The following is a 24360-nucleotide window of genomic DNA, read 5'->3' on the forward strand; positions in this document are numbered from 1 at the left end:
TCTCAGCAACCCAGGCGTCAACGGCAACAGCAACGTCAGCCTCCCAGACAACAACAACAGCAACAACCTGTGAAGCCACCTCCACAGCAGAAGACACAGCCCTTTTGACTTAATTCTCCAAAGTATAGCCAGTATTTCCATAACTGCTCACCTGCTTCAACCTATAGGAGGTCGTCTTTCTCTGTTCCTCAGCCGGTGGGAAGTTATTACTTCGGACCAGTGGGTCCTCAACATTATCCGCCACGGCTACTCTCTCAACTTTCAGACCCTTCCGACCCAAAACCTGCCAAAAGAGTCTGCTTTGCACAGTCCTCAATCTGCCCTCCTTATTCAAGAAGTTCAATCCCTCCTCCTTCTGAACGCTATAGAGGAAGTTCCTCTAGATCAACAGGGGCAGGGATTCTACTCCCGTTATTTTCTAGTTCCCAAAAAAACGGGAGATCTCAGACCAATCCTGGATCTTCGCGATCTCAACAAATGTTTGGTAAAGGAAAAATTCAAGATGCTTTCTCTAGCCACTCTTTATCCTCTTCTCAATCAAGACGACTGGCTGTGCTCCCTCGATCTCAAAGAGGCATACACTCACATACCGGTTAATATGACCTCCAGACGATATCTCCGCTTCATGATCAATCATTGTCATTACCAATACAAGGTGCTACCCTTCGGTCTTGCTTCCTCTCCAAGGGTGTTCACCAAATGTCTCATTGTGGTGGCTGCATTTCTACGCTCTCACCACCTTCAGGTATTTCCTTACCTAGACGACTGGTTAATCAAGGCCACTTCCGCTCAAGCAGTACTCCTGGCCACCAACCAAACCATCCTGTTTCTGCAAATACTGGGGTTCGAGATCAATCTACTCAAATCTCATCTCATCCCCACTCAGAGACTTCAATTCATTGGAGCGATACTGGACACTATCCTCATGAGAGCATTCCTGCCACCCAACCGTCTTCAGTCTCTTCAATCTCTATGTCAGCAGGTGCTTCCACAACGTTCCATCTCTGCCAAGCAAATGATGATTCTCTTGGGTCACATGGCGTCCACAGTCCATGTCACACCCCTCGCACGTCTTCACCTGCGCACTCCTCAATGGACTCTTGCTACTCAGTGGTCCCAAGCGACGGATCCTTGCTCACGACACATATCTGTGACATCATCTCTTCGTCAGTCTCTACAATGGTGGTTGGTATCCTCAAATCTATCCAGAGGTCTTCTGTTCCATCTACCTCCTCATCAACTAGTCATCACCACCGATGCCTCCCCTTATGCATGGAGAGCTCATTTGAACGAGTTCCAAACTCAAGGCCTTTGGACAGCCCAGGAAAAGAAGCATCACATCAATTTCCTGGAACTCAGAGCGATGTTTTATGCCCTCAAGGCTTTCCAACATCTTCTCTTTCCTCAAGTTCTTCTGCTATGCACAGACAATCAAGTTGCGATGTACTACATCAACAAGCAGGGTGGAACGGGCTCTCGCCTCTTGTGCCAGGAAGCCCAGAAGATCTGGTCTTGGGCCATAAATCACCATCTATTCCTGAAAGCTATTTACATTCAGGGAGAAAAGAATTCCTTAGCGGACAAGCTCAGCAGAATTCTCCAGCCTCACGAGTGGACAATCGATCCTTTCACTCTGCAATCCATCTTCGCTCAATGGGGCACTCCTCAGATAGACCTCTTTGCAGCTCCTCACAATCACCAGCTGCCCCTATTCTGCTCCAGACTCTACTCTCCTCACCGTCTGGCAGCGGATGCGTTTCTCCTCGACTGGTCAAATCTGTTCCTGTATGCTTTCCCTCCTCTGCCTCTCATGTTGAGAACCTTGTTCAAGCTCAAGAGGGAACGAGCCACCATGATTCTGATTGCTCCGAGGTGGCCCAGGCAGCATTGGTTCTCCCTTCTACTTCAACTCAGTTCCAAGGAACCTTTTCTTCTTCCACTGTATCCTTCTCTGCTTACACAGCATCAGGAGACCCTTCTACATCCCAACCTCCGGTCTCTGCACCTGACAGCTTGGTATCTCTCGGGCTGACTTCTCATGATACGTTTTTGTCTCAGCCTGTTCGTTCAATTCTGGATGCCTCCAGGAAACCGGCCACTCTGCAATGTTACCGTCAGAAGTGGACACGTTTTTCTTCCTGGTGTCTTCTCCATCATCATAATCCCACTTCTCTTGCAGTGGAGACCTTGTTGGATTATCTTCTTTCTTTGTCCGACTCTGGCCTCAAGTCCACTTCAATCAGAGTCCACCTCAGTGCTATTGCGGCTTTTCATGAGCCAATCCATGGAAAACTCCTCTCAGCTCATCCCCTGGTGTCCAGGTTCATGTGGGGTCTTTTCAATGTGAAACCACCTCTTAAAGCCCCTCCTGTTATCTGGGATCTCAATGTGGTTCTTTCCGCCTTAATGAAGCCTCCTTTTGAACCTTTGGCTACCTCTCCTTTCAAGTTTCTCACTTGGAAGGTACTTTTCCTTATTGCCCTTACCTCTGCCAGGAGGGTCAGTGAGCTACATGCACTAGTTGCAGATCTACCTTTTACGGTCTTTCATCATGACAAGGTGGTTCTGCGTACACATCCAAAGTTTCTCCCTAAGGTTGTCTCTGAATTCCATCTCAACCAATCCATTGTTCTGCCTGTCTTCTTTCCGAAACCTCATTCTCATTCTGGGGAACAAGCTCTACATACTTTGGATTGTAAGAGGGCTCTAGCTTACTATCTAGAGCGTACTAAACCCCACAGTTCAGTCCCTCAACTCTTTCTGTCCTTTGATCCGAATAAATTGTGACGTCCTGTTTCTAAACGTACGTTGTCTAATTGGCTTGCAGCGTGCATTTCATTCTGTTATGCTCAGACCGGACTGACACTGGAAGGTTCTGTCACGGCCCATAGAGTCCGAGCGATGGCAGCATCTGTAGCTTTCCTCCGTTCCACTCCTATTGAGGAAATCTGCAAGGCTGCTACTTGTTCCTCAGTTCATACTTTTACATCTCATTATTGTCTGGATGCTTTCTCCAGACAGGATGGACACTTCGGCCAATCTGTTTTGCAAAATTTGTTTTCCTAATGGCCAACCTTCCCTCCATCCCTCTTTTTGTTAGCTTGGAGGTCACCCATCAGTCAAGAATATGCTGCCTGCTTGTCCTGGGATAAAGCACAGTTACTTACCGTAACAGGTGTTATCCAGGGACAGCAGGCAGTTATTCTTGCGTCCCTCCCACCTCCCCGGGTTGGCTTCTTAGCTGGCTTATCCTAACTGGGGACCGCGCGCCTCTGTCGGGCGGGAAGGCACTCGCGCGTGCGCGGTGCGGCCTACCAGAACTTTCCAAGTTCTTAGAATGCAATCACTCTAAAATTGTCTGTACCGGGGCTCCGTCGGTGCCGTCACCCATCAGTCAAGAATATCTGCCTGCTGTCCCTGGATAACATCTGTTACGGTAAGTAACTGTGCTTTGTTGCAGTTGTCTGGGTCAGCCATCATGTTCAGATTTATTTTTATTTAGATATATTGGGTCATATCTGATTACTTTTATTGTTTTAGTTGTTGAACTATTGCGTATGTATGATGGTCCACCAAGGATTTGCTAGATTGTGTGGAATATAAATATTTAAAAATAAATATATCTCCAGAAGGGGCTGAAGATAAGCTGCTTGCCTAGGGTTTGAGAACTGGTCATAGCTTTGTGTTGGGTGTATTTGTATCTTGTCTGGCATTTTTGAGATTGTTCAGTTTGTGATTCACCTTGGATAATTCTTGAAATGCAGTGTAGCCTCAGACAGAATAATGCCTTGAAGTGAATGTGTATCTATTTCTCCTCAGATGCGATTATCAATGAGAATTATGAGTACCTAAAGGGTTTCTTGGAGGAGCTGGCCTTACCTGAGCGCAGCAGCCTTATCCAGGACTGGGACACAGCTGGGCTGCTTTTCCTAGACTACATTCGGGTCCTTGAGATGTTGAATCGGATTCAGCAGGTAATGCAAATGAAGACATGGGTCTCAAAGTAATCTCACTGAAGTCAACACATGAAAATGCTTTAGTAATGATTGTAGTTTTGCTAACCATCCTAATAGCTGGTGGACCGAGCCATTAGGTCATGTAACACTCCTGCCTTCGCTACTGCAGTGACAGAAGCTGTTGGAGGGAGGGGTCTTTTGAAAACTAGTCAGCAGCCTCTATTATTAAAACAATGAAACAGGGAGGGGTAGAAAATGCAGTGGTAGAAGAAAGGGTTAACTCAATGTTCTAATCTTCTAGGACCAAGAAAGGAAAAACAGAATCTATCCTGATGTCCCTTTAAATCTCCTCCAGACCTCCTGTCTTTTACCACATGATCTTCTCCAGCCGTTCCATTCCTGTCCCCTGATGGTAGATAAAGACCAGCGTTGCCTATCTAGTCTGTCTAGAAAGGCCAGGGTTGATCCTGCGAGTCTGAGTTACCAGACCTGTGGAGTCAATAAACCAAACCTTCAACTCTGTTTCTACTGCCTCCCACTGATATTAGACTTTAAATTTTTGTTCTGGATCTAAAGTACTGGTAAATTTAACTTATTTACTACTACTGTACATCCAGGACAAAGATAAGATTTTATTTTGACGCTAGTCAGTACTTTTTTAGTGACTCCAACTGGCCTCAAAATTGCTTACACTTTTGACTCCAGAACCCTGTGAGTCACCTCCACATATACACACACTTAGTTTTTAGGGTTGTAATTGATGCCTGATGAGGTCCAACCTTGTTTATGCCTTTTTTTATTTTTTTTTTTAGGTTTTTTTTTAAAAAGTGTGAAAGTTATTGAAGTTTTATTGCGAGTGGAAAGACTATGTTCATGCTATAAAGGAAACCTCTGTTTATTCTAATTGTGGGATTTTATTGTGCTTCAGCAGGATTGTTCGGGGTACGAGCTGGAAAGGCTACACACCAAGGTGACATCCCTTTGCAACCGGATAGAACTGATACAGTGCCACAATGCCAAGGATCGTCTGGCTCAGTCTGGTAAGGTTTTGACTTCTAGAACAGCTTGGTCAGTCCTGCTTTGAGCAAGAAGTAGACAGAGGCAGTATTCATTGCATGGCAGAAATTGGCCCGGGTTAACCTTTCTACCTAATCTACATAGCCTTGAAAGCCAGTATAGATATTTGAATTATTATCGCATTTATTTATTTAAAAATTTATAACCTACAGCATCCCACAATTCTCACCTGGAACACTGAGTGTCAATGTGGAACAGGAAAATAACCAGAAGTTGGTTTTCAGATGAGTAGAATTGGATTTTTATAGTAAGTTCCAATGTAGATCTGACCTCAGTGCCGGGCAAAATAGTGGAAACAATTATAAAAAATAAAATTGTGGAACACGTAGACAAACCTGATTTAATAAGACGGTCAGCATGGGTCCAGCCAAGGGAGATCTTACCTCACCAATTTGCATGACTTCTTTGAAGGTGTGGATAAAGGTGAGCTGGTTGATGTAGTGTATCGAGAGTTTCTGAAAGCTTTTAACAAAGTACTTCATGAGAAGCTCCTGAGAAAATTAAAGAGTCATGGGATAGGTGGCAAAGTTCAGTTGTGGATTAGGAATTGGTTATCGGATAGAAAACAGAAGGTTAAATGGTCATTTTTCTCAATGGAGGAGGGTAAACAGTGGATTGCCACAGGGGTCTGTACTGGGACCGGTGCTATTTAACTTATTTATAAATGATCTGGAAGTTAGAATGACAAGTGAAGTGACTAAACTATTCAAAGTTGTTAAAATGCATGCGGACTGTGAAAAACTGCAGGAAGACTTTAGGAAATTGGAAGACTGGGCTTCTAAATAGCAGATGAAATTTAATGTGGACAAATCCAAAGTGATGCACATTGGGAAGAATAAGCCAAATCATAGTTACCGGATGTTAGGATACACCTTGGGGATCAGCGCTCAAGAAAAAGAACTGGCTGTCATCATGGACAATACACTGAAATCTTCTGCCCAGTGTGCAGCAGTGGACAAGAAAGCAAAAAAGATGCTAGCAGTTATTAGAAAAGGGATGGTTAACTAAGAATGTTATAATGCCTCTGTATCACTCAATGGTGCAACCTCACCTTGAGTACTGCTTTCAGTTCTGGTCTCCTTATCTCAAGAAAGCTATAGCAGCATTAGAAAAGGTTCAAAGAAGAGCAACCAAGATGATAAAGGGGATGAAACACCTCTCGTATTAGGAACGAGTAAAAAGGTTAGGGCTCTTCAGGTTGGAAAAGATGGTTGAGGGGATATACCATTTTTTTTTCCCATATCTTTATTCATTTTAAAAACCAACATCAAGTGCAACATATTATCAAACAATGTACAAAATAAACAGCACTTAATTCCATCAAATGATATAATAAATACCTATTCCGTACCCCCACCTACCCACATTTTCATACAGTATAAAGACAATCAAGAGTAATACAAATGATCAAGACAAACAAAATTGCAATCAAATAGTAAATTAAAGGTATATCCCTCCCACCCACCCATCCCGGATGTGTATAATCAAAGGGCTAAAACTGATAATCAGTCTTTAGAAAATTTTGTCGATGGGTCCCAAACCTCCTTGAATTTCTTATAATGTCCTAATTGTAGTGCACTCTTATCCCAGGACAAGCAGGCAGCATATTCTTGACTGATGGGTGACGGCACCGACGGAGCCCCGGTACGGACAATTTTAGAGTGATTGCACTCTAAGAACTTAGAAAGTTCTAGTTAGGCCGCACCGCGCGTGCGCGAGTGCCTTCCCGCCCGACGAAGGCGCGCGGTCCCCAGTTTCTTAGTTTCCGCGGAGCTAAGAAGACGCGTGTTTCCAACGGCTGTTGGACTCTCTTTTTTCGCCTTCCCGCTCGCATAATTTTTTCTCGTGAATTTATTCACTTTTTGTTCTTTTCTTATTTTCTTAAAAAAAAAAGAAAGTCTATTTTTTTAATTTTTTTCGGTCGGCCCCGGCGGGGCCTGTTGGCACCATCGAAGCCTCGGGCTTCAATTTTGCTACTGCCGTTTTTCCCTTCATGCCCCCTTCACCGGGTTTTAAGAAGTGTCAGTGGTGTGCACGCCCTATTTCCTTATCCAACCCGCACAAGTGGTGCCTTCAGTGTTTGGGTCCGGACCATAGGGCAGAAACGTGCACCCGCTGTAGTTCTCTTCAAAAGAGAACTTTGAAGAACTGCCAAATTCAGCAGCGGATTCTGTTCGGTGCCGCGATGGAAGTTCCACCGGCGTCGACTCCGGCGACTTCCTCCAAATCTGCACCGGTGGTTTCGACACCGCAAGAGGTCTCTTCGGTGTCGCATCCTTCAGGTAAGCCGGCTAAGACGCCATCCTCTTCTGTCCTTGGCCCGCCAGTCGAACAAGCAGTGAGCCAAGTGCTGCAGACTGCGCGCCGGCCCCGCAAACGCTCCGCTCCCATAGAAGTCACTGCCTCTTCATCAGCATCGCCTGAGCGTCGAGCGGCACCGCAGGTACCGAGCAAGAAAAAAGCGGTACCGGTGCCATCGGGACCGTCTCTGGATGAGCGTATAGCCTCCATCCTTCAGGTCCAGCTTAAGGAGCAATTGCAACACCTGCTCCCGGCACTCCGAACCTTCCGGTGTCGGTACCCACTGAGCCTGCGGTACCGATAGTCGACCAGCCTATGTTATCGGCATCGACGCTATCGGCACCGCTTAAATCTGCCTCTTCCATTTCCATGCCTGTGTTATCGGCGGAGCCGAAGTCTCTTCGACGTACGGCTCACTCGGCCTCTGATCCGGTACCGCTCTCTGACACCCGTCCCGTGTTACAGTCACCGGGTACGGTGTCGATGCGTTCAGGCAAATCGGTACGCAAAACCAAGCATACCGAATTCTCTACTCCTTTGTCTCAGGGCCGTCTCCCATCGGTACGGGACCCTGATTTATGGGATGACTCCGATGATCCCCTCGGTACCGAGGAGGATTTTTCATCGGATGAGGCTGACCCATCGGTGCAGGATCCTGCTAGTAAGCCAGAGCACTCTTCCTTCACTAAATTTCTGAGGGAGATGTCAGACACCCTTTCTCTCCCCTTGGAGTCTGATTCTAAAAAGTCAAAAGCATTCCTAGAGGCTTTGGACTTTGACCAACCTCCCAAAGAATTTTTAAAGTTACCCCTTCATGATATCTTACGGGAAACGTTTTACAAAAATTTGGAAACTCCTCTTACTATGACAGACTGAAGAGGCTGGGGCTGTTCTCCCTGGAGAAGCGGAGACTCAGAGGAGATATGATAGAGACCTTCAAGATCCTGAGGGGCATCGAAAAGGTTGACATGGACAGATTTTTCAATTTGAAAGAAACCACAAGAACAAGGGGTCACTCGATGAAATTGAAGGGGGACAGGTTTAGAACAAACGCAAGGAAATTCTTTTTCACACAGAGGGTGGTGGACACATGGAACACCCTTCCTGAAGCCGTGATAGGAAATAGCACAGTACAGGGTTTCAAGGAAGACCTGGATAGGTTCCTGGAGGACAAAGGGATTGAGGGGTACAGATAAGAGCAGTGGAAGGTTTAGAGATAAGTGTAGAGGTAGGCATAAAATTAGTCAGGGACTGCTGCTCAGGCAATATGCCTGATGGGCCGCCGCGTGAGCGGACCGCTGGGCAGGATGAACCTCTGGTCTGCTCCGGCGGAGGCAAATACTTATGTACTTATGTACTTATTCCAGGAGCTCCAAGAAAATTGGAATCACTTTATAAAGTTATTCCTATCCCAGGGTTTGACAAACCTCAGCTTCCACATGAATCTCTGCTGGTGGAGTCAACCCTCAAAAAATCTGCAGGCTCTAGTGTATATGCCTCTGTCCCTCCTGGCAGAGAGGGCAAGGCCATGGATAAATTTGGTAAACGACTCTACCAAAATGCTATGTTGGCCAACCGTTCAGGTAACTATGCGTTCCACTTTTCCTTTTACCTGAAACATCTTATCCAGCAGATGGCCTCTTTTGAAAAATATATTCCTGACCGCAAGCTTTCTGCTTTTCAACAATGCACTGCCAGTCTCATACAACTCAGGAAGTTTATGGTCCGTTCCATCTATGACACTTTTGAACTGACCTCCCGAGCTACTGCTATGGCTGTAGCGATGAGACGATTGGCATGGCTTCGCGTCTCAGACCTTGATGTGAACCACCAGGACCGCCTAGCCAATGCTCCCTGCCTGGGTGATGAGCTGTTTGGATTCCACCACTCAGAAGCTCATGAGACGAGGTGGGATACTTTATTGAAAACCAAAAAGAAACCCCCTCCTCCTCGTCCTTTCAGGCAGCAGACGTCATATCAGAGGCGTTTTTCTGCTCGGCCGATTCAGCCTCATCCTCCTCAGCCTCGGAGGCAAAGGCAGCAACAACAACAGGCTCGCCAACAACAGCCGCCTGCCATGAAGCCTATTGCTCAGCCTAAACCGACTCAGCCCTTTTGACTCGCTTCTCCAGGACATTGCCAGTCTTCCTCCCTCATGTCCTCTTCCGCAACCTATAGGAGGTCGACTAAACATTTTTCTAACTCGATGGGAAGTTATCACCACCGACCAGTGGGTGCTCTCTATCATAGCCCACGGCTACTCCCTCAATTTTCAGACTCCTCCGCCGTTAGGCCTGCCAAAAGAGTCTGCTTCCAAAAAGTCTCAGTCCCTCCTTCTAGCTCAAGAGGTTCAATCCCTCCTTCTTCTCAACGCCATCGAAGAAGTTCCTCCAGATCAGAGAGGTCAGGGATTTTACTCCCGGTACTTTCTAGTTCCCAAAAAGACCGGAGACCTCAGACCTATATTAGATCTCTGAGATCTCAACAAATGCTTGGTCAAGGAGAAGTTCAAAATGCTCTCTCTTGCCACCCTCTACCCTCTCCTCTCTCAGGGCGACTGGCTATGCTCCCTTGATCTAAAAGAGGCTTACACACATATTCCTATCCATCTGGCGCCAAGGCAATATCTACGCTTTCTCATCAATCAAAACCATTATCAGTACAAGGTGCTACCCTTCGGTCTGGCCTCCTCTCCCAGGGTATTCACCAAGTGTCTGATTGTAGTAGCGACCTATCTCCGCTCTCACAATTTTCAAGTCTTCCCTTACTTGGACGACTGGCTGATCAAAGCTCACTCTCCTCAGGCGGTTCTGCTTGCCACCAGCCAGACCATTCACTTCGTTCGACTATTGGGTTTCGAAATAAATCTACCCAAGTCGCACCTCATTCCAACCCAGCGACTTCAATTCATTGGAGCCATTCTGGACACTTTTCTGATGCGGGCGTTCCTTCCATCCAACCGCCTTCAGATCATCCTTCATCTCTGTCGACAGGTGTTTCAACAGATTACCATTTCTGCGAATCACATGATGGTGCTATTGGGGCACATGGCTTCCACAGTACATGTCACCCCCTTCGCACGTCTCCACCTGCGTACTCCTCAATGGATCTTAGCGAACCAGTGGTCCCAAGCGACAGATCCTTGTTCGCAACACATATCTGTGACCTCGTCTCTTCGACAGTCGCTTCTTTGGTGGTTGACATCTTCAAATCTATCCAGAGGTCTGCTGTTCCATCTACCTCCTCATCAACTAGTCATCACCACAGATTCCTCCCCCTATGCCTGGTGAGCTCACTTGAACGAGTTCCAAACTCAGGGGTTTTGGACTACCCAGGAAAAGAAACACCACATCAATTTCCTGGAACTCCGAGCGATGTTCTATGCCCTCAAGGCGTTTCAACATCTTCTCTTTCCTCAAGTACTACTCATTTGCACAGACAATCAAGTTGCAATGTACTACATCAACAAACAGGGAGGGATGGGCTCTCGCCTGTTATGTCAGGAAGCCCAACGGATTTGGTCTTGGGCCACAGCTCGTCACTTATTCCTGAAGGCTGTCTAAATTCAAGGGGAACAGAATTCCTTAGCGGACAATCTCAGCAGAATTCTCCAACCTCACGAATGGACTCTCGATCCCACGACTCTTCAGTCCATTTTTGCTCAATGGGGCACTCCTCAAGTGGACCTTTTTGCAGCTCCTCACAATCATCAGCTGCCCCTGTTTTGCTCCAGACTCTACTCTCCTCACCGTCTGGCGCCCGATGCATTTCTCCTGGATTGGACCAATTTCTTCCTATATGCATTTCCCCCTCTACCGCTCCTGCTGCGGACTTTGTTCAAGCTCAAGAGGGAACGAGCCACCATGATTCTCATCGCTCCACGGTGGCCCAGGCAACATTGGTTCTCCCTTCTACTTCAACTCAGTTACAGGGAACCCATACTTCTTCCACTGTTTCCTTCTCTGCTTACTCAGCATCAGCAGACACTATTGCATCCCAACTTACAGTCTCTGCACCTAACAGCTTGGTTTCTCTCGGGCTGACTTCGGCTCATTCACTCCTTTCTCAGCCTGTCCGTTCTATCATTGATGCTTCCAGGAAACCGGCAACTCTTCAGTGTTATCAACAGAAGTGGTCTCGGTTTTCTTCCTGGTGCCTCTTAGCCTCTTACATCACCATAATCCCATGTCTCTAGCAGTGGGACTGGTGTTGGACTATCTTCTTTCCTTGTCTGACTCTGGCCTCAAATCCACTTCTATCAGAGTTCATCTTAGTGCCATTGCTGCCTTTCATGAGCCAGTACATGGAAAACCCCTCTCGGCTCATCCTTTGGTTTCTAGATTTATGAGGGGCCTTTTCAATGTGAAACCACCTCTCAAGCCCCCTTCTGTGGTTTGGGATCTCAATGTGGTTCTTTCCGCTTTAACGAAGCCTCCTTTTGAACCTTTGGCCACAGCACATTTCAAATTTCTCACTTGGAAAGTAGTCTTCCTAATAGCTCTCACTTCTGCCAGGAGAGTCAGTGAATTACATGCACTAGTGGCCGATCCACCTTTCACTGTTTTTCACCATGATAAGGTGGTTCTCCGTACACATCCAAAGTTTCTCCCTAAGGTTGTGTCTGACTTTCATCTTAATCAGTCCATTGTCCTACCTGTATTTTTTCCAAAGCCTCATTCTCATCCAGGTGAACAGGCTTTGCATACCTTGGACTATAAACGTGCTTTGGCTTACTATCTTGACCGTACGAAACCTCACAGATCATCTCCTCAATTGTTTTTGTCTTTTGATCCTAATAAGTTGGGTCATCCTGTATCTAAACGCACCCTATCCAATTGGCTTGCTGCTTGCGTTTCATTCTGTTATACTCAGTCGGGCCTGACACTGGAAGGTTCTGTCACGGGCCACAAAGTTAGAGCTATGGCAGCATCTGTAGCTTTCCTCCGTTCCACTCCTATTGAGGAAATCTGCAAGGCTGCTACTTGGTCCTCAGTTCATACTTTCACATCTCACTATTGTCTGGACGCATTCTCCAGACGGGATGGACACTTCGGCCAATCTGTGTTGCAAAATTTGTTTTCCTAATGGCCAACCTTCCCTCCATCCCTCTTTTTGTTAGCTTGGAGGTCACCCATCAGTCAAGAATATGCTGCCTGCTTGTCCTGGGATAAAGCACAGTTACTTACCGTAACAGGTGTTATCCAGGGACAGCAGGCAGATATTCTTGCGTCCCTCCCACCTCCCCGGGTTGGCTTCTTAGCTGGCTTATCCTAACTGGGGACCGCGCGCCTTCGTCGGGCGGGAAGGCACTCGCGCACGCGCGGTGCGGCCTAACTAGAACTTTCTAAGTTCTTAGAGTGCAATCACTCTAAAATTGTCCGTACCGGGGCTCCGTCGGTGCCGTCACCCATCAGTCAAGAATATCTGCCTGCTGTCCCTGGATAACACCTGTTACGGTAAGTAACTGTGCTATACGTTCAAATGTATAAGTTTGGCACAAGGATTCCCACCAAAAACTATAGTTTAACCTGTCCCAATTTTCCATATGGCAACTCCCGTCATGATGAAAAGTAGTCTATTGTTATATGGAGTTATTGGACTCTTGGCCCTCTGTAATGCACCAAACAGCACTATGTCATACATCAATGCCAATGAAACTTCCAGTATTCTATTAATTTAACCCCCAAATAGATCGCCAAAAGTTAAGTATCAAGGGACAAAAGAAGAGCAGATGATCCATTGTCCCTATATCGAGATGACAGTGCCAGCATCTATTTGACTTAGAACTATCTAATTTTTGTAATCGAACAGGGATCCAAAAACCTCTATGCAACAGAAAAAAACATGTTTGTCTCATAGATGCCGACACTATACATCTCATCCTCCAGACACAGAAATCTGCTGCTTTATCTCAATGCTCCAAATGTCTCTAAGACTAGTTTTGGGGTTTTTGTTCAAATATTCCGATATTAATTTATACCACTTAGCTGCCTGATGCCCCAGCAAATCTGTCTGGAAGCACAGACCCGGCAAGCTATACTAAGTTTTTAAGTTACACAAATCAGGTAACCCCTTCTGAATGGCTTGCTTCAACTGCAACCATTTATATACTTGAGACTTTGAAATACCGAATGATTGTTGCAGTCGTAAAAAATCAAGCATTTTCCCATTTGATATCACATCATCTAACGTGCATATACCTGCCTGCAGCCAATGCTTCCAGAGGATCTTACACTTGCCAGTTTGAATCTTGGAGTTCAACCATAAGGACTGACATGTGGATTGATGAATCAGAATATGTATTAGGTTATTAATAAATTTTAATGTTTGCCATGTGAAGAATAAAATTCTATTGTCCTTATAAATCCTAGGTAACTTGATACTTAAAACATAACACAATCACAATGGGGACATGAGTTGCCATTCTAAGTAAAGCCAATTCGGAAGATGTTACAAGACTTCAGGAAGGATCCAATACATACCCTGATGCAGTATATAGGCCCGATGATGCCTATAAAAATTCGGGAAATTTACCCCACCTGCCACAATTGGTTTTTGTAAAGATACTAAAGCAGTTCTCACAGTTTTACCCAGCCAAATAAATTTAGTAAGGATACTGTTTCATTTCTTATAAAAGGACCCCTGAAAATAAACTGGCAACATACCCATTTGGTAGCAAACTACAGGCAAAATCAATATTTTATCCGTTTGGACTCTTCCCCACCAAGAAAGATGTAAGGGGTTCCATTGCTCACACATTTCTGAGACCTTCAGTAATAAAGATTTTTCATTTACTCATAGTAACATAGTAACATAGTAGATGACGGCAGATAAAGACCCGAATGGTCCATCCAGTCTGCCCAACCTGATTCAATTTAAAAATTTTTTTATTTATTTATTTATTTTTTTTCTTCTTAGCTATTTCTGGGCGAGAATCCAAAGCTTTACCCGGTACTGTGCTTGGGTTCCAACTGCCGAAATCTCTGTTAAGACTTACTCCAGCCCATCTACACCCTCCCAGCCATTGATGCCCTCCCCTGCCCATCCTCCTCCAAACGGCCAGACACAGACCGTACAAGTCTGCCCAGTAACTGGCCTAGTTCAATCTTTAATGTTATTTTCTGATTCTAAATCTTCTGTGTTCATCCCACGCTTCTTTGAACTCAGTCACAGTTTTACTCTCCACCACCTCTCTCGGGAGCGCATTCCAGGCATCCACCACCCTCTCCGTAAAGTAGAATTTCCTAACATTGCCCCTGAATCTACCACCCCTCAACCTCAAATTATGTCCTCTGGTTTTACCATTTTCCTTTCTCTGGAAAAGATTTTGTTCTACAGATCGCCAGACTTGATGGACCTAGGGTCTGATCTGGAGATGGCAATTCTTATGTTCTTATGTTCTTATGTTAATACCCTTTAAGTATTTGAACGTCTGAATCATATCTCCCCTGTCTCTCCTTTCCTCTAGGGTATACATATTCAGGGCTTCCAGTCTCTCCTCATATGTCTTCTGGTGCAAGCCTCCTATCATTTTCGTCGCCCTCCTCTGGACCGCCTCAAGTCTTCTTACGTCTTTCGCCAGATACGGTCTCCAAAACTGAACACAATACTCCAAGTGGGGCCTCACCAATGACCTGTACAGGGGCATCAACACCTTCTTCCTTCTACTGACTACGCCTCTCTTTATACAGCCCAGAATCCTTCTGGCAGCAGCCACTGCTTTGTCACACTGTTTTTTCGCCTTTAGATCTTCGGACACTATCACCCCAAGGTCCCTCTCCCCATCCGTGCATATCAGCTTCTCTCCTCCCAGCATATACGGTTCCTTCCTATTATTACTCCCCAAATGCATTACTCTGCATTTCTTTGCATTGAATTTTAGTTGCCAGGCATTAGACCATTCCTCTAACTTTTGCAGATCCTTTTTCATATTTTCCACTCCCTCTTCGGTGTCTACTCTGTTACAAATCTTGGTATCATCTGCAAAAAGGCACACTTTTCCTTCTAACCCTTCAGCAATGTCACTTACATACATACTCTCATCGTATCTTCCAGCATTTTTTGAATCCAAATACCTAAATATTTTATACCCTTTTCCTTCCAAAGAAAAGGGAATGAGTCAAATAATCCTTTTACACAATGCACATTTAGCTCCAATTTATTTTATATCCAGAAAATTTTTCCAAATCGGTCAATCAAATCTAGTAAATGCGGAAGGGTAGATTCAGGGTTCTTCAAATGAAGCAAAATATCATCTGCATACCCTGTATCTCCTTTGCCTGTTTAGCCAAAAGCAAGTGTTCCAGAACAATATCAAAAAGCAAAGGGGATAATGGACACCCTTGTCTAATTCCCCTCTCCAGACGAAAACATTTTGAAAAAGTATTATTAATATATAATCTGGCAGAAGGGAAGACTATACAAGGTTTGAATCATTTGTATAAATCCGGAACCACTACCAGTCTGGTGTTATTTGAAGAATGTCTTTGAGCAACGAATCTCGTTTGGTGCATACCGATAACATAAGGAAGAGCCTTCTCTAAGCGTAAAACCAATAACTTAGCCAGAAGTTTTCCATCTACATTAATCAAAGAAATAGGTTTGTAATTTGAAACCAACATGGGATCTTTATTTGGCTTCGGCAAAACAATAGTTAAAGATTCTGCCATAATACCTGAAATATAACCAAATAGACCAACCGTCCAACTACAGACCCATAGCCTCAGTACTGCTCTATATCAAGCTAATGGAAGGCCTCATAGCCAAAGCCCTAACCTCATATCTAGAAAACCACAACTTACTCCACCCTACACAGTCCGGATTCAGAACCAACTACAGCACAGAGACCCTCCTAGGTTCTCTCATGTACACCACTAGACAACACCTCTCCACAAGCAAAAAATGCTGATTATCCAATTACATTACATTACATTACATTACATTACATTACTGATTTCTATTCCGCCTCAACCTTGCAGTTCTGGGCGGATTACAAAAGAGATATCTTGGCATTTCCAGGATGAAATTAGATGATTAGATCTCTCCATAGCTTTTGATCTGGTAGTCCATGACATCCTTCTACAAATACTAGACTCTATAAGAATCACCGGAAGGTACTATCATGGTTTAAAGGATATCTACAATCCATAACCTATAGAGTCAAAACAAACAATGAAAAATCAGAACCATGGTCCAACCCGTGCGGAGTACCCCAAGGATCACCTCTATCACCCATGCTATTCAACCTATACATTGCCTCCCTCAGCTTCCACCTAGATAAACTAAACTTAACCTCTTACAGCTATGCAGATGAAATAACCATTCACCTTCCTTTTGACCAACCAATACCCTCCATGGCAGACACAATACACAGAACACTCAAAATAATAGCAATATGGATGAAAGAACATAAACTAAATCCTGACAAAACAAACTTCATTCTATTAGAATACAGCAAAACCACAACCATAATAAACCTAGTCATAAACTCTATCTCATACCCCATTCAACCCACTTTAAAACTCCTGGGAGTGCTGATAGACAGACGCTGTACCATGCAGCCATAAATCAACAAAACAATAAAAAAATTAATTTGCAGTTATGAGAAACCTAAGGCAAGTTCGAAAATTCTTCAACAGAAAACAATTTCAACTCGTGGTACAATCCCTAGTCCTAGGACTAATAGACTACTGCAACATACTATATCTCCCATGCCCAGCAAACATGATAAAACAACTTCAAACAATACAAAACACAGCCCTAAGACTTATCTACTTGCTGAAGAAATACAACCATTTCACAGAGGCTTACCTGGAAACACATGGGTCCCAGTTCAAGCGAGAGTACTGAAGTAAAGGCTGCTTTGTTTACCTCATTGGAATAACTACAAGACGGCATTGTATCTTCCAAAACAGACAAATTTCGTTTATTGTTAGTATAAAAACTTACAGTATTACAGCAGCAGAGACATATCAGAAAAATGTATTGTCAGTTCAGAATATGCAATGGAGAGAAGAACTTGCACCCATATGCTTATCAGGGGGCTAGCAGATCCCCTTAGCATAAGTAAATGAATCTCTCTGGCTTTACCTAGAATGCACGTGTTTTTTATACAGAGCAATTCTTCCTTTGTTCCAAAAAGCCCATCCCCGAATTCTAGTTATGTAATTCCCTATTGGTACATAAAATAATGTATACCTAACTCTTCCTCTCAGTCCACGCCTCTCTCACCTCCACCACCCCCCCCCTCCCCAGTAGGGGGGGCCTTGCAGAAACAGAGAACTCTTGGTGAACTTTCTTTCTCCAGCGCTGAGATCTTTATCACTTTGTAGATGCTAATTAGTGGTTTTACAATTCTGTGCTTGGTTCTCATAACTTGGTTCAGAGACAGGGAGCAAATGTTTTGGTACCAAGTTCTCTCATCTCGCTACACCCACATCGTCCTGCAGGGATCCTTGCTCATTATAAAAGTTTTATGGCTTTCCAGGGTGCCTGGCATATGAAGTCATACAGCACTGATAACAGTTCAGCAGAACCTTGGAGAAATATCCTCCCAGCAGGGAATGGAGACAAAAACGTTGTAGCTGAGGTCAGCTGGGTTAGCATTGCAAAGGCTGCATGTGTTCACAGACAACAAGGTACAGGCTGGGCCTGGCTATGGGAAAATATAGGTCTGTAGTGTCCAGCATACACAAGTGAGGCCAGTATGTCCAGTTGATTCATCTGTATGTCCAGGTTATCCATGTCAGTCCCCTCTTGGCGGGCTGAAGTACTGCAAGTCAGAGGCCCGCCACACAAAAGGTAGCAGAGAGAGGAATAAACAAAGGCGTGGAGGAGGGGCAGCCCTCCCAACTATCTATCTAAACTGAACAACAGTACATGCCAGAACCAGAGGATGTAGGCACAAAAGGCAAATAGGTGAACAATAAAAACAACAGTGGGCAAAAGCAGAGGCACAGAACATAACGGCATAGATTGCAGAACTGTGAGTCATCGTACACAGCATGAAAATTGGGATGCAGTGTCTCAGCTCATAGAAAAAGGAAGAATGAACAAAGGAAAAATCACAAGGACAGCATTCAAGACAACGCATTAGTCATTGCTAATTAAAGAACAGCAGTGAGAGTCATTAAAAATATGAGAACCAGACCAGAGGAAGCTATGAAAGCAATAAATACATACAGGACATATGTTTTTCTGTTCAGGTTGTAGTAGAAGAGGCAAGCTATCAAAATATAAATAAAGCATTAAAAGAAACGAATGACATGGCAGTAAATAATAAAAACAAAACAACAACAAAAAAAACATGGACAAACTTGACAGGTCCATAACTTAGCCTAGGCATCACAGCATAAAAACTATAATGTAACTTAAAAAGAATATACAGAATAAAACAAGCAGTCCTTCACAGAAATAATGTCCTGAGACAAAACTGAAGAAAAGATAAAGTCCAGCAAACCGGCAAAACGGGCATAAACAAGACATGGGAGAGAAAGTGTCCAAGAAAGTAAAAGTTCAGGATGAAGCATTTCAAGGCACGCAGTCACTTTAAACTGGTACAGTGCACACTCGGAAGGAAAGGGGTCTGCACATACCATCTTGAAAGAAGTCCAGGTATCATCATCCAGCAGCCGAAATCCAGTGAAGAGAGTCAAAGAAAATAAAGAGAGAGAACAGGTTGCCTGTACTGAGGGCGGCAACAAGGGACAGAAATAATGCATTTACTGGTCATAAGTACAGCAAGAGAGATACAAGATTCAAGTACACAATATGCAGAAGAGGACATGTTACATGGTGTAAACTCAGTGGAGTGCACAGAAAAATACTATTAAGGCTATAGAACCTTTTCTCGAAATAAGATAACCCCTAACGGAGCAGCGCTCAGGCCAGGAAAGGAAAAAATAAAAAGGTATTGTAAAAAGGCAATTTAGATAGGTAAAAACAAAAATGCAAAAAGGGAGAGAAAAATCTCCAAAAATGGCCAACGGTATATTTGGTTTCCCCGGGGTACCCCACAAACCAAACAGATAGAAACATAGAAAAAGACGGCAGATAAGGGCCGCGGCCCATCTAGTCTGCCCACCCCAATGACCCTCCCCTATTTAACTCTGTGCAGAGATCCCACGTGACGATCCCATTTCTTCTTAAAATCAGGCACGCACAAAGACAACACAAAGATTACAGGGCACAAACAAACATAGAAAACACAAAGGTACAGGCATGGAACTTTTCTTCCATCTGTCAAGGATTCAGAGCTGAACTTAGATCTGCAGAGAAATGCACAGTTATACAAAAACAAACGTCCATCATAGCACGAATCATAAGTGTGTGCACACAGTGGCAAAGTAAAGTGCTATATAACACATGGCATAATAATCACATAATCATAAAAGGCATCTAAATGGTTACTGGAACTTCTGAAAGAGAAAACGTAAGAATGTGATCACTCTGACTCTTCAAATTTTACTGCCTACTATTTAAAGCCATAAACGAAGACAGCCCAGAATACTGGAATAATCGACTAAATCAATCCTTCTCAACCAGATACAGGAGAACCCACACACCATTCACGTACCTGCCAACAAAAAACGTCAAATGAAAAAAACTATATGATAACCTCCTAGCTACTAGAGCTGCAAAACTGGACCACCAACTCTCCAACCTACTAATCACGACCACAGACTTCAAAACTTTCAAAAAGAAACAAAATCCCTACTATTCAAAAAATACATTAAACTAAACTAACACAACCAGACTTGACCCAAGCACCACCTGCAACACTCCCTGATCCTTACCGTCTTAGTAAATTTCCAGACTACTTCTTATGTATTTCCAATTGACCTAATACCTCATATGTAATACTGTAAACTGTAATAATGTAATCTGCCTTGAACTGCAAGGTAATGGCGGAATAGAAATCATTAATGTAATGTATTTAGTTGTGACTGATATAAATTTAAAAGATGTGGTACTAATGTAATTTGGAATGATTTATAAAACTCGACAGTGAAGATGTGGTACTAATGTAATTTGGAATGATTTATAAAACTCGACAGTGAATCCATCACTACCTGGAGCGGATCCAACTCAAAGGGACTTCAACGCTGTCTGAAGTTCTTTAAGCGATATAGGCTCTTCTAGATCTCCTTTTATATGCTTGGGAATTTTTGGCCCCTTGATTAATTTTAAAAACTCTAAACCCTCAAGTTCTTTATTTGAATAAAGCTCAGAAGAATATAAAGCTTTGTAATAACTCAAAAATTGTTTTAAAATATTTCCAATTTGAAAATGAGTTTCACCCTTCTCATCTTTAATAGCCACAGTCTTTACTTTTCTTTTTTTGGCTTTAAGATAATTAGCCAATAATCTTCCCGCTGTATTCGAGTTTCCATAATATAGAGCCTGTTGAAAAAAACAAATCATTCCTAGCCAATTGTGAGGAAATCTCATTGTATTTATATTTAGCTTTCAAGAGAAGCCTGTAAAGTAATTTGTTCCCATTTCAAGGCCAATTGTGATTCTAAATTCTTAATATTTTTGTTCCAAATTAGAAAATTCCAATTTTAGCTTTTTTAAATATATGCCGAATATGAAATGATTTGCCCTCTCATAGTAGCTTTGAAAACATTCCACAATGTTTCTAGAGGGATTTCCTCTGAGATATTAAGTTGAAAATATTCATTTATCTTTATTTGGAAATTCCCCAAGAAAGTTTGAATCTGCAAGTAATGTATTTTTGAATCTCCAAACAGATCTACTACAATCTTTTTCAGCAAATTGAAATTTAATCCAAACTCCAGCATGATCCGACAAAATGATCGGGTCTATGCTAGCTTTTGTAACCTGCTGAGTTAATTGATCTAAAACAAAAATGTAATCTATTCTTGAAAACGATTTATGCACATGGGAGCAAAAGGAAATTTTCGAGCATTAAAATGAAGAATCTGCCATATGTCTTTCAAGCCACAGGACTGTACTAAATTATCTAAACCCAATGATTTTAATATCTTACTGGGTTGTTTGTCCAACAATGGATACATAACAGCATTAAAGTCCCTCGCTAATATTAAATTAGAAGTAGCCAGTGGCAGAATAAACTGCTGAAGAGTTCTGAAAAATTCTGCCTGACTTGAATTAGGCTTATTCTTCCAAAGATAGCAAACCTTCTACTACCTTGGTATACCCTCATGCATACATATTCATATAACGTTCTTAAGGATCCTCAGCGGCACCACTTAGGGCTCAATTCAATCTCATTGCCCTAAGCTTTACGTGTCAAATCTTCATCGGGTTTGACACGTAAAGCTTAGGGCAATGAGATTGAATTGAGCCCTAAGTGGTGCCGCTGAGGATCCTTAAGAACGTTATATGAATATGTATGCATGAGGGTATACCAAGGTAGTAGAAGGTTTGCTATCTTTGGAAGAATAAGCCATTGATTTGAGTCCCTTGTGAAAAGTGTGTGTTGTGCTATTGCAAAGATGACTTGAATTAGGGGCATAAATATTAAAAAGTGTCAGACTATCTTTTCCTGAGTTCATGTCCACTTGAAGTCATCTTCCCATAGGATCTGCTGTAATTGCACCAAATGCAGCTGAACATTTTCTATTTACTAGGATAGCCACCCCAGTCTTTTTTCCCTATAGCGGGAGCGAAAAAACTGTGCTTAACCCATCCCCCTTCCAACTTGGCCACTTCAATAGCAGATAAGTGAGTTTCCTGAATAAAATATGTCCGCCTCCTGCTGTTTTAAAAAGTTAAGTGTTTTTTTTCTCTTAATTGGATGGTTGAGCCCATTGACATTTAATGAAAACAATTTTAAACTCATTGTAAAATTTTAACAGAATGGTACCATGCAAAATAAACCAAAATTATATTTACCCCTATCAGCCACCTCCAAAACCCCTTAAGAATACCCTTCCCCTCTCCTTCCACCCAACCCCATCAAATTTCCCCCCACATCCAAGATTCTAAACTAAACCCTCCCCACCCCTAATCCAACCCATCAAGTATCTCATAAACTTGGGTGCGCACATAATGACTAGCAACCACCGTCCTCCCCTAGGCACTCTAAAACTGTTTCCCCATATTCATTAATTAATAGTAACTAAATTATAATTTTGAATTATCTAACCATCACCCTAAACTAATAATGTTATTAAGCATTGAATATTCAATTAACTATACAAAATAAATCATATCGCCCAGTTAATTAAGAATTAAAACAATTCATAAAACAATCCCCTGTTCTGACCTCAAAATAATTACTATATTCCATATACATTCAATACAAAAATTGTTAATTAATTAGTCATTTAAAATAATAGTTACCTCCATAGAAGTAAAATTTTTCTAGTAAATTACTAACTTTATTTTATTATATCAGGTAGTAATATGTGGAACTGATTTATTTAAAATATTAGTATCTCAGCATTTATAAAATTAAATTCAACTCTCTACAAACTGATTCTCACTTTTAAACATTCATTCAACTTGCATACATATAAAACTACCTTGTATTCACTTAACACAGAAACATCTTAGCATTATTTGCCATCCATACTTCTGGTAAATATAAACTGATAAATCCTAAATAATCCACATTCATACTCCAAACAATTCAATTGATAAACATGAGTTTCCAGGCACTCAAGGACAGCTTGCATCCCAGCCTGATGCACATTTGAGCAAGTTTAACAAATCAAATATAACAGATTATCCCAGGACAAGCAGGCAGCATATTCTTGACTGATGGGTGACGGCACCAATGGAGCCCCGGTACGGACAATTTTAGAGTGATTGCACTCTAAGAACTTGGAAAGTTCTGGTAGGCTGCACCGCGCACGCGCGAGTGCCTTCCCGCCCGACAGAGGCGCGCGGTCCCCAGTTTCTTAGTTTCCGCGGAGCTAAGAAGACGCGTTTTTCAACGGCTGTTGAAATTTTTCTAACTTGCCTTCCCGCTCGCGTAAACCTTTTTGGCCCTATTGCCTTTTTTCTTTTCTTTAACTTTTGTAAAAAAAAAAAAAAAAAAACTTTAATTTTTTTACGTCATTTTTGGTTTTTCCCCGGCGGGGCCTTCTGCCACCATCGAGGCCTCGGCCTTCGATTTGGCTGAAGCCGTTTTTACTTTCATGCCCCCTCAGCCAGGGTTTAAAAAGTGCCAGCGGTGTGTTCGGCCTATATCTCTCACGGACCCACACAACTGGTGCCTACAGTGTTTGGGTCCTGAGCATCAGGCCTCCACCTGCACCCGCTGTGCCACACTTAAAAAACGAACATTGAAAAATCGCCAAATACAACAGCGATTACTGTTCGGTGCCGAGATGTCCGACCCCGTTCCATCGACTCCGGCTTCGGCACCAGTTCAGTCGGCACCTTCCTCTTCGACGCCGCGCAACACCGCACCGGCGTCCCAGCATTCAGGTAAGCCGGCTAAGAAGCCTTCCCCGCTGGAGCGTCCTCCGGTCTCGAGTGCAGCGAGCCCAATCCTGCCGACTGTGAGGCGCCAGCGGAAGCGCTCCGCCCCTATTGAGGTGAGTCACTCGACATCAGGCTCCTCATCTCCGGGGCGTCGAGCGGCACCGCAGGTACCGCAGAAGAAAAAGGCGGTACCGGTGCCATCCCTTGATGACCGAATTGCGGCCATCCTCCAGGTGCAGCTCAAGGAGCAATTACAACAGCTCCTTCCAGCTATCCTGGCACCGAACCTTCCGGTGCCGGTCCGCACTGAGCCACCGGTACCGATAGTGGAACAGCCTGTACTGTCTGCATCCACGGTTTCGGTACCGCTTCACTCGACCTCATCGGTATCGATGCCAGTCCTCGCACCGGAGCCGAGAGCTCAGCATCAGTCGGTGCAGACTTCGGCACCGGTGCCACCGATTACATCTCCTGGTTCGGTATCGATGAGGTCGGGTAAGTCGGTGCGCAAAACCCGACACTTAGAACCATCTACTCCAGAGTCTCGGGACCGTACTTCCCATGTCAGGGATCCTGATCTGTGGGGAGATTCAGAGGAACCCTTTCT

At 43.6% G+C, this 24360-nt stretch overlaps 1 protein-coding gene across 6 annotated transcripts in view; it reads left to right on the forward strand.

Moving 5' to 3' along the window:
* NUP98 (nucleoporin 98 and 96 precursor) overlaps positions 1-24360 on the forward strand; it is a 330912-nt gene that overhangs the window by 284931 nt on the left and 21621 nt on the right. For 5 of the 6 annotated variants that reach the window (XM_033947374.1, XM_033947379.1, XM_033947376.1 and 2 more), the window contains 2 exons: positions 3820-3974; positions 4885-4996. In XM_033947374.1, the coding sequence (XP_033803265.1) occupies positions 3820-3974; positions 4885-4996 (267 nt within the window). The remainder of the gene's footprint in view (positions 1-3819; positions 3975-4884; positions 4997-24360) is intronic. The other variant, XM_033947378.1, reaches the window with a different exon arrangement.

Source organism: Geotrypetes seraphini, chromosome 6, assembly GCF_902459505.1.
Source record: "Geotrypetes seraphini chromosome 6, aGeoSer1.1, whole genome shotgun sequence".
In the NCBI taxonomy this organism is placed as follows: Eukaryota; Metazoa; Chordata; class Amphibia; order Gymnophiona; family Dermophiidae; genus Geotrypetes; species Geotrypetes seraphini.